Raw genomic sequence first — 11,564 nt, forward strand, 5'->3', positions numbered from 1 at the left:
TGAGATTTTTGAAGAAAGTGGATCCTTACCTTTTGGAGGATCCATTTGTGGTTTCCGGGTGAGTGGGAAAGGAGTTGGGTGCAGTTGAGTGGGGAGGTGAAGCAATTGAAGTTGAAGATTGCTTTCCTTTTGGTGTGACAGACCCGGTGGTGAGTGTGGTGAAACCGAGGAGGCACTGTCAGTCCTTTTGAGTCAGCCTTTACCCGACAACGTCGTGTTAGGATATATCAGTTATCCCGTTAGAGCTTTTGTGCAGAGTCCACTGAGCTGTTTCAGGTGCACCGTTTATGGTCATGTCTGCAGTAGTTCGTAAGAGGGAGATTCCTAGATGAGGGAAGTGCGTAGGAGGGCATGGGATAGAGGATTGTGATGTTTCAGTGGATAAAGTTGTGCTTGTCAACTGAAGGGGTGTTCATGTTGCTGGGGATCGGAAGCAGGTTGAGGTGGCTAGAGTAGTTGTGCAGAAGGTGTCGTATACTGAGGCAGTGAAGAAAGTAGAGGAGGATGGGTCAAGTATGGGGGATCATGAGAGGATCCATGTGAATAGTAGATCTGTGCCAGCACAGAGGGATAGGCCAATGAGTGATATATACTTCAATAAGGTTGGCTTCTTAGCGTTAATGGCAATGATTATCAACTGTACCTCAGAAATGGAACGTAGATCTCTGGCAGCTACAGAGAAGTATTTTGGTATTTGAGATTTGACTTCAGAAGAGTTACAGGGTGTGTTGGTGTCCAGTCCTCCCAGGCCATTGGCATGGTGAAGGAGCAGATAAGGTCAAGGTAGTGGAATGGGGTAGTACGTTTTTGATGAGTGTAGGGTTAGTTAGAAGGGTGTATTTTTGTGTAATTGTTATTTTTTTCTCCTCTTCCCCTTTTGAATCACAAAGTATGATGGATTTATATTATAGTCCAGCTGGGGGCGGTAATGCAAAATATTGGATGCCAACCCAAAATATAAGAAGGCTTTGCGTTTCCGGTGGTGCAAGTCGCATGCGCTCTGGTGCTGAAGTGGAACGCAAGTCCAGACAGCAGCTATCGCCGAACACCCACTTAATCAGAAAAAAGAAATCAAGGTATTTTAATTTTAGGTTGCATTATATTAAAGATGAAAGGTTAGCTAAGTTAATGCATTTGTAAGAATTCATGATTCAAGTATTTATACTTCAGTTTTCTAATTGTAGACTGACGTCGATTACTGGATAAGCCTTGAGGCCTGCGACGTGTTTGTCTGCGTGCCGATAGCATGCTTTGTCTAACTAGCCAGTAACGTGTTTAAGACTAGTAAAGAATGATTGCAAACTATTGTTGCTGGTTTCGTAAATTATGATTCAGGCACTTACATACTTGATAGTTTAGATAACATGCGTCCAAGAGAATAATATCAGAGGCTAACAACTGATAATATTAACTACCTAACTATACTCATTCATTAAAATGTTCGCCAGCCGCCTAGTTGCTTTTTTTTAAATTTTAGGCCAGACCATTAAAATAAAGAAATGTTACTGTTTAGTTAGCAACTCAAATGGCTATGCCCATTGATGAAAGTGTTGAATACATTGTTTCGTTTTTCTTAACGTAGTACCTAGTCTTTCACAAATTAAATTGATTCAGATTCTGCGTTTTTCGATTTCTGCTTTGACGATATTGAGTGATGCGCGCTGGCTTTACCTCTAAAAGCCAAATCCCGGCAGGTGGCGATATTGAGTCGTTTTTATCTTATCATCCAATGGTAATATTTTCAACCGGCTATTATCCCCAGTGGACCGGTTCGTACATAAAACATTCTCAATTCAGGCTGCAAATACAAGCATTTCGCAACACCCGCGATAACATCTGCTAAACGTGTATGTGGCAAATATAATGTCATTTGAAATCTGTCGATTTCCTCATTTAACTCGATATAATGGTGAGAAGTCGGGGAAACAATGCATACTTTCTTTTCCACCACCATGCTACAGTGTCTATTGCTAGTTCAGGATGTTGTGCCACACCATCTGCTGGCCTTTTGGCTACCCAGATGGTGCAGTCCTGACCCATTTGCTGAACCACAGACTACCAAGGAGAACAGAGTCTGGCACTCTTGCCAGCTCGCCAATTTATATTTAGCTACAACCCTTAACTACATGGTCATCTGGCAAATGGACATTTTCATTGAATATTAGCCCATCAAGATGTGACTGTATAGTAAGTAACTTGTCGATTCTGTCTCAAAGGGCTGACCGACCATAAACCAACCATGGCAGATGGAGAGGGATTTGTGGTGCGCATTCGTGGCCTTCCCTGGTCTTGTGCTGTGGATGAAGTGTCAAGATTTTTCTCTGGTAAGAACCTGGCTACTTATATTGTTAAATGTAAGGAAGTCTGACCTATTTTCAGGTGACTAAATTGGTATAAAATATTCCAGATTGTAAAGTTGCAAACAACGGCACAAGCATCCATTTCACCTACACTCGTGAGGGCAGGCCAAGCGGAGAGGCCTTCGTAGAGCTGGAGTCGGAGGACGACCTGAAGATTGCAGTCAAGAAAGACCGAGAGACCCTGGGTCACAGATATGTGGAAGGTATTAAGGTTTTGTCTCCCTGTTCCAGTAGTGACTGCCTTTTTAAGGTGATTGTGCCAACATCATGTTCTGGGAGAGGAGTAGATGCCAAAGAATCCTCACATTCATTTTTTCTTCTTCTCAGTATTCAAATCGAACAATGTGGAGATGGACTGGGTCATGAAGCACACCGGTCCAAACTGCCCAGAGACTGAGGGGGATGGGCTTGTGCGGCTGCGTGGCCTTCCCTTCGGCTGTAGCAAGGAGGAGATTGTCCAGTTCTTCTCAGGTGTGTTTAGTGCCCTTTTTCCCTCCACTCTGATGAATTCTTACGCCTCTGTCACATTAGGCAAAACAAACGCAATTGACATTGCATGCGACATCCAATCTTGTCATACATCATGGTTACATAAATGATTTGTTTATCCAACTCTTTGGTAATTCTAACATTAGTGATATAGACCATGCTTGCTGTTCAATTTAGCTAGCTAGCCCAAATGTAGCCTATTTTCTAACCATGTTTTACCACGCTAGCTACCTGACCAAGCTGGAAACGAGATTAGCTAGCTAGTGCAGTTCATGTTGGACAATTACATTTGAAACTGGACAAAAACGTTTGGATTCACTATTAAAATGGCATTTTATTGACTGCCAATCATTTGCGGATTGTAGCAGTACGAACACATTTTTATTTCATGCAATGCAACCAAGTTGCAGGCTGACACTAAGCAACACAGATGCATCTTGTTTTGCAAGCCACATATATTGCATCTGATTGCTTCATGTGACGCATGCTTTAAGATAATCATCCTTAGTTGATCTCAACATGACTTTGAAAATACACTGCCTGTAGTTCAAGATTTGGCTGAAGGAAAATTCTAATCTCAAAGGTCTCTTGACATTGAATTGGCATCTGAACTCTTTGATATAAACATGATAGTCAAAAATAACTGACAGATTAGATTAAAGCTGGATACTTCTGTTTTGTATTAATCTTAAAGTAACTGTCCAGTGAGAATCTCACTTTTAAAGGCTTGTGTTCATTTTTTTGTGGCCAAAGCATACATGTGTAAAAAAAAAACACTTCCATAAAACCCACTTCAAGCCCGTGTATCAAACAGACCATTTTGTAAATGCTTGCGATTTCCTCATATGTTTTTGGCCGAGACATCGCATTGGCTCACTGGCTGAGCTGGCCAATCAGGTGTTTATTTATTTTTATTGGCCGGTATACACCCACACAATTTTGCTGGTATGCTGGTTTGTTGGTATGCCCACACCATTCATCACGAAATGTATTTATTTTTATGTAAAGGAAGGCTATTTCACTCATATTGTAATTAATTATATATAACTGGAAACACTGGGCAGTTACTTTAAATTCAGACTGTCGTACATTCAGCAGTAGCATCACCCAAAACTGGTATAATAACTTAATATCTCCCAAATATTCTATGGATCCCTTCATTTAATTTATGTTCCCAGAATGAAGTACAAAAAAAGTAAGTTAATGATCAAAATGGTGACACCCATCTGGTTCGCTGTTCATAAGACTTTTCTTTTTATAGGGTTCTCGTGTCTGATGTGTTTTCATTTTGTTGTTTTAGCAGAAAAAGAGCAACAACACTGAATGGGCATGTCATTTAATGTCCCCCGCTGGGGTTATCTGTCCTTGGGTTGAAGGGTTGGAAATCGTGCCAAATGGGATAACATTGCCGGTGGACTTCCAGGGGAGGAGTACGGGGGAGGCCTTCGTGCAGTTTGCTTCACAGGATATAGCTGAAAAGGCTCTAAAGAAACACAAGGAAAGAATAGGGCACAGGTGGGGATGGATGGTTGGCTGGCTAAGCTGCTTTTCTTATGGTATTCATCTGTTGCCACAATCGTCTTCTGTCGTAATGACACATGTCAAGAACCTACACATTCAACAAGGACATTCATACATGTATCCATATGAGATCATCAACCATAGCCTCGTCGATTTCAGAGATTCACTTATTTTTTGCCAAAAAATACTTTAGTGCTGAGTGATTGTCCTGGACTTTGTTTTGAGTTTTCGATTGACTTCCACTCGAGGTGGTCAGGAAACACCTTTGGTAGATGGAGAATTCACAAGATTTCACTAAACTGGGTTGGATAAAAACACATGCTTTTGATCTACACACCAATCCAATGTGCTAATTTTGGATGTAATTTAAATGTGGCATCTCTTTAAAATAAAATAAAGAAAATGCACCTTGATATCATGGTGCCCCCCCCCTCTAGAAGTTACCATTTTTCACTCAGCACTAATCCACAGACCCTCATGTCACACAATGTGTAACTGAGACCCAGTCTTCCTTAGACCATGGATCCTGCAGCCACAAGGAAAGCTTTGGTCGTCTGGGGGTCAATGATGGCATTTCTACACTGACAAGTGTAATTTTCTATGGTTCATTCTCTATGGTTTTTTTGTTGACTTCTCAGTGCTAGTTTATTTAAGACATCAACAGGAAAATAGCTTTATCGTTCCAGGGGCTATGTTTATCATTAACCCTAACAATTAAGAAACATCGATGTTCGGTCAGTAAAAATGCATAGTTTCAGAGGCATCAATTAGCTTCTAGATACTATGATTGACATGCATGGCTGTGAGCAACAGGACGAACATGCTACAGACCTATGTCATTAGTATTGGCAGATTTGTTTTTGTTTTGCTCCATGTAAAGTATTCTCCTCAATAGCCGTTAAACCTTTTGGGTCCAGGACCCTGGCCTAATGCTTGTCTGTGTGCCTTTAGGTATATTGAGATATTCAAGAGCAGCGATGCAGAGGTGCGGACAAATTACGATCCCCCACGCAAAACGATGGGTGGCATGCAGAGACCAGGCCCCTACGACAGGCCTGGTGGTGGTGGCGGCCGTGGCTACAATGGCATGAGCCGCGGAGGCTCCTTTGACAGGATGCGCCGTGGGGGCTACGGCGGAGGTGAGGCTGGTGAGAATAAAGGCTATGTGAGAATAAAGTGCTTTGTCCTTCTTTCTCCTACACCTTTTTTCTGGTTTCTGTTCTATCTACTTTGGAAATCTCAGGTGAGTGGTGATGGGACATAACAGCAAGGGTAAACTGAAAATGTTAATTGTGGAACGCATTGGGTATTAGAATGCAAGGGTTTGATTCTTTGGTTCTGTACAAAATGAAACGATTGAAAAATAATTTAGGTTCCAACCTCTGGGTGAAAGCATACTGGAGTTACTTTGAGTTTGTGTATTTCTAATGTTTTCGTGGGTGAAACTCTTTGTAAGCTTTCTATCTCTGTCGACTTATAGGTTCCGATCGTTATGGCGATGGTGGTTCAAGTTTTCAGAGTACGACTGGACACTGTGTGCACATGAGGGGACTTCCTTACCGGGCAACAGAGACGGATGTCTACAGTGTGAGCACCAGAACTAGTTACATAATATACAGTCATCTGTTGACAGTCACTGATGGAAAGGTGAACAATCACTGACTGGGAATGCTAATTGTCTCAATTTTCTTCCATGTAGTTTTTCTCGCCATTGAACCCAGTGCGTGTGCACATCGAGGTTGGTCCAGATGGAAGGATGACTGGAGAGGCTGATGTAGAGTTTGCCACACATGAGGATGCTGTGGCAGCTATGTCAAAGGATAAAGCCAACATGCGTGAGTCGGCAGTAATTTGATGTGTCATCGCCCTTTACATGATATTACTTTATTTACCCTTCCTGTCTGGACAGTTGCATCTTAAATCCATTGTTTTTTTAATCCAATTAAGAAGTTTGATGTAACTGCCCTCTCGCTCTTCCTTATCAGAGCACCGTTATGTTGAGTTGTTCCTCAACTCAACAGCAGGGGGCAGTAATGGAGGCTATGGTGGCCAGATGAGTGCTGTGGGTGAGTATTTTCAGTTGGGGATAGATGAAGGTATAAAATTGAATTTTCTGGGCCAACGGGGGGGGGGGGTAGAGTTCTTTGTGCAGACTTTGGCATTAATTGGACAAACACGATATTGTTAAGTTATTTTATTTGAGAGTTCTATTTTCCACAGCCAACCAATCTTCCTATGGAGGCAGCCAGCAGATGAGCGCTGGTTACACGGGTGGTTACAGCAGCCAGTCCAGCATGGGGGGGTACAATGATTACAGTAAGTGTCAGCTCTCTGCTGCCTGTCACAGGGGGGCTGTGACTAGGGCTGTTACGGTGACCTTATTACTGCCACACCGGCGGTCACGTGTCATGACCACAGTCAAATTCCATGTGACCGTGTAGTCATGGTAATTGGGCTTCTCCAAGTACTGCTGCTGCTGATGGTCATTAGTAGCCTACCAAACTCGTTAACTGCCTGGTACTCGGCCCTCTATTGTCCTGCTAATCACTCTGACATCAATGCAAATGTTTTCAATTGTGCAACATTTCTATAGGCTATGCAATTACGTGAGTACAGTTTTGATAGCCTCTATGCTAGACCTATTTATGAACTTCCCTAATATTAAGCACATTGCTTTGCTTTACGACAGGATTATAGCCTACCTGGCTGGTATGAAAATGAAACACAGAAAAAGCGTCCTCCATTCGCTATTGAAGTGCATACATTACATGTATGTATTTTTTCCATGGCCCTGTTCCTGACAGGTGCATGATAATGATCCATCCTAAATCAGAACTAATTTCACACTTATAGTATTTAGCAGCATATGTAACACTATCACTTGTGAATTATGTATTATCACTTTTAAATGATGTGCACTTAGGCAAACACTGCATGCCTTTTTTGTGTTTTTTTTTCTTTTTCAAATCAGTCACATGCATCATGTAGTCTCGTCCGTAGGCCTATATGTTTGGACAAGGTTTGTTTCAAAACCTAAAGTGGCCAAATAACTAATTAAACGAAGCACATTAATCCACTTTACAACCGGTGTTGAGCCCAGCTGGCATACATACGCAGCACGTGAGTTTCAAGTTGGGGAAGAACTAGTTCACCATAAACTTTTACCTTTATGATAAAGCATTACATGCATAGTTGCATCTGCGGTCACGTTTTAAGTGTTTTCCCGCTAATTGATTGCTTTTTGCAACATTCGTGCTTACAGCCTACTGCCGTGTTCGTATTGCTGGCTTATGTGAAGAAATGGCGTAATAGTTTATCAACATTTTACGCTAAATGTTCTGATCGGTTGCGTCAACGTCATTGCTTTTAAAAGTTAATTTATTTAATATGATCGGTTGTATTAAATGGGGATCTATTGCATCCCACAACGGTCCCAGAGCATGTTTGCATATTTATTTCTTGCACCGAAGGATAAGTTGACCAGTGGTATACAGTACATTCAGACCCCTTTACTACTTCCACATTTTGTTGCGTCACAGCTTTATTCTAAAGTGTTTTCCTCATCAGTCTACACACAATACCCCCATAATGACAAACCATTAACATTTGTAGACATTTCTGTAAATGTTATGAAAGAAAAACAAATCACATTTACATAAGTATTCACACGGGACTCAGTACTTTGTTGAATCAGCTTTGGCAATGATTACAGCCTCGAGTCTTCTTGGGTATGATGCTACAAGCTTGGCACACCTGTATTTGGGGAGTTTCTCCTATTCTCTGCAGATCCTCTCAAGTTCTGTCAGGTTGGATGGGGAGTGTTGCTGCACAGCTATTTGCAGTTTTTTTGGTACCCATCCACTCTGTTCCTTGTCACAATCCCCATAGTACAAAAGTTGACCTAGTGCATTTGGGAAGTATTCAGACCCCTTTTCCACATTTTCTTACGTTACAGCCTTATTCTCTAATTGATTAAATATTTTCCTCATCAATGACAAGGCGAAAACAGTTTGTCGTTTTTACAAATGTATTATAAACCTTTTTTACGTAAGTATTAAGACCTTTTGCTGTGAGACTCGAAATTGAAATTCATTAATCGTCCTTGATGTTTGTTCAACTTATTTGGAGTCCACGTGTGGTAAATTCATTTGATTGGATGTGATTTTGAAACACACATATAAGGTCCATAATTGATGGTGCATGTCTGAGCAAAAACCAAGCCATTAGGTTGAAGGAATAGTCCGTAGAGCTCCGAGGGAAGATTTTGTTGAACAGGTCAACAAATTTATGCTGCATTGAAAGTCTCCAAGAACACAGTGGCCCCGCCCCATCAACTACCAAAACCCACCTTAGAGCTGGCCGCATGGCCAAACTGAGTAATCAAAGGAGAAGGGCCTTGGTCAGAGAGGTGACACAGAACCCAATGGTCACTGACAGTGCTCCAGAGTTCCTTTGTGGAGATGGCTGTCCTTGTGGAAGGTTCTCATCTCTGCAGCACTCCACCTATCACGCGTTTATGGTGGAGTGGCCAGACAGACGCCATTCCTCAGTAAAAGGCACATGACAGCCTGCTTGTAGTTTGCCAAAAGGCACCTAAAGGACTCTCAGACCACAAGACACGATATTCTCTGGCTGATGAAACCAAGATTGAACTCTTTGGCCTGGATGCCAAGCGTCGCATTTGGAGAAAACCTGGCACCATCCCTACGGTGAAGCGCAGTGGCAGCATCATGCTGTGGGGATGTTCTTCAGCAGCAGGGACTGGGAGACTAGTCAGGGTCGAGGGAAAGTTGAACAGCAAACTACAGAGATCCTTGATGAAACCCTGCTCCAGAGCACTCAGGACCTCAGACTGGGACAAAGTTTCCCCTTCCAACAGGACAATGCCCCAAAGCAGACAGCCAAGTCAACGCAGGAGTGGCTTCGGGACAAGTCTCAATGTCCTTGAGTGGCCCAGCCAGAGCCTGGACTAGAACCCGATCGAACATCTCTGGAGAGGCCCGAAAAATAGCTGTGCCGCGACGCTCCCCATCCAACCTGACAGAGCTTGAGGATCTGCAGAGAAGAATGGGAGAAACTCTCCAAATATAGGTGTGCCAAGCTTGTAGCATCATACCCAAGAAGACTTGAGGATGTAATTTCTGCCAAAGGTGCTTCAACAAAGTACTGAGTAAAGGGTCTGAATACATATGTAAATGTGATTGGTTTATTTTTTACATTTGCACAGTTCTAAACCTGTTTTTGCCTAGTCATTATGAGGTATTGTGCGTAGATTGGGGGAATACAATTTAATCAATTTTAGAATAAGGCTGTAATGTAACAATGTAGAAAAGGTTGAGGCCTGAATACTTTCTGAATGCGCTGTAGGAAGACCTGCTAACTGCGAAACACAAAATGGACGCATGTGCGCACTTTCTGGGGAATCGTTTGGTGAAAATATCCTATTTTCTTCAGCGACGTTCAATTGTTTTCTAAATACCATAAAATAATGCTACTGAATTCTAAGCAAATCTTTTCAGCTAAATTAGCTAGTGTAGCCCACAGCCATATCAGGCCTAACATAAGGACAACTCAAGAGTGTTTATAATTACTAGATCACATCTTTAGACCTGTTTGCGATGGTGTAGGCTATATTAAGTGGATTTGTTAGACTTAGAAACAAAAAATATTGGTATTAGCCTACATGCCAGTGGCGCAGATCATTGCAGGAAAGCCAGGAGATGCAAAATGTTTTTTTTTGTTAATTAACAGTCAATTACCGTGAGACCAGCTGTTAGTGCTTGACAGTCTCTGGTTGACAGAATTTAATGACTGCCACAGCCCTAGTTAACATTATTAAGCCCTATTATTATTATTATTATTTTTATTTGTTAAACTCCATATCAGATGAGAATAACTCTTGGCCCGACACAGTTCAATATTTGCATCTCTTACCAAAATATATCGCTAGGAAAGTGGAGACGACATAGAACGCCTTCGTTATTGAGACTGTGTCCCGTTTGCTAGAGATTTGCGGAGACTAAATGACTTAAAATAATTGTTTTGCCCTATGTTTAACCAAGCTTAGCTAGCCAGCTAAAATTGTTTACATTTTGTTTGCAAAATAGTATAGAAGACATTTGCTATCTACAGTAGCGCCGCTGTGTCAAAATGTCTCAATGACTTGTCTGCTATCTTGTTTACATTTTACCGTTGTTGCATAGTTTGTTTTGAAGGTAAGCCTGCAACGGTCCTAATGTGGATATTCCTTTTTCCTGTTAGGTAATCAGAGCGGGATGAGCAGCAGTTACTATGGCAGCAGCCGTGGCTCCATGGGCATGAATGGCAGCATGAGCATGGGAGCCGGGTGGGGCATGTAGGAGATCCAGGGGGTTCTAAGCTGTTGGCGAAATTATTTTTCGAGATGGTTACAGATTTTGTACAGATTGGAGTGGTATAGCTCTAACGTATGAAAGCTGGGGGGAAGACGTTTTTACCCCGGCCTTTTTCAACCGTGTCATTGGAGCCTGTATGTTATGTTTTTGGTTTTGTGAATGAGACAGCGCAGGGTGAAGGATTTTGGTTCCACCCTAGTTATACCTGTAGTTCAACTCTGAATGACTGGATGCTGTTTGTGAAGCCACGTGTCCTTTTGTAAATATGGTAATCATGACTGCTTGTAATGACTCCTCGTGAGTGCAAAAATGTTCTGCTCCTTTTTCATGGTTCCTATAAACTTGGTTAGAGCCAGAGGGATTTTTATAATGTTAAAAGGGCATGTTGAATTTGCTTTTTATAAACAGGATATTATTTTTGGTTGCTGTTTTAAACCTTGTAATAGATGTCTCATCCCCGCTCACTGTTTTGATTCTGCTAATGGGCATCATTAATAAACATTTATTCACCGATTTTTATTTTGTCTCATCCTTATAAAGCAATATATTTTGGGGCACATTATAGTGGTGTAGGATTAAACGACATGGAACGGTTTCCTAGGTGCAGATAAAGGAGAGTACTGTAATAGAAAAGTATGCTCAATTGCAAAAAAAACACTGCCGTCCCTATATGCCCCATTCTAGCACTGGGTGGCACTTTCTTCAGTTGTTGCGCTTTGTAGGCTAATCCATTCCAGGGGCCCCTATGGTCTAGTTATGGTGTTATCTTAAGCAATGTTGGAGTTTAGAAACACCATTCAGTAGTGAAAGTTGCATACCA

At 41.8% G+C, this 11,564-nt stretch overlaps 1 protein-coding gene across 2 annotated transcripts; it reads left to right on the top strand.

The window, feature by feature from the left end:
* Positions 1-968: 968 nt before the first annotated feature.
* On the top strand, positions 969-11,257 carry LOC115105410 (heterogeneous nuclear ribonucleoprotein H-like). Of its 2 annotated transcripts, none has more exons than XM_029627427.2 (11): positions 969-1,076; positions 2,217-2,324; positions 2,408-2,563; positions 2,688-2,831; positions 4,226-4,364; positions 5,322-5,518; positions 5,851-5,957; positions 6,070-6,205; positions 6,356-6,436; positions 6,591-6,686; positions 10,632-11,257. In XM_029627427.2, the coding sequence occupies exons 2-11, from the start codon at positions 2,240-2,242 to the stop codon at positions 10,727-10,729; spliced, it is 1,239 nt and encodes a 412-aa protein (XP_029483287.1). In that variant the 5' UTR covers positions 969-1,076; positions 2,217-2,239; the 3' UTR covers positions 10,730-11,257. The 2 variants fall into 2 exon arrangements, with proteins under 2 accessions (XP_029483287.1, XP_029483288.1); XM_029627428.2 differs by having other exon boundaries at positions 5,322-5,509.
* Positions 11,258-11,564: the final 307 nt, after the last annotated feature.

Source organism: Oncorhynchus nerka, linkage group LG22 (genome assembly GCF_034236695.1).
Source record: "Oncorhynchus nerka isolate Pitt River linkage group LG22, Oner_Uvic_2.0, whole genome shotgun sequence".
In the NCBI taxonomy this organism is placed as follows: domain Eukaryota; kingdom Metazoa; phylum Chordata; class Actinopteri; order Salmoniformes; family Salmonidae; genus Oncorhynchus; species Oncorhynchus nerka.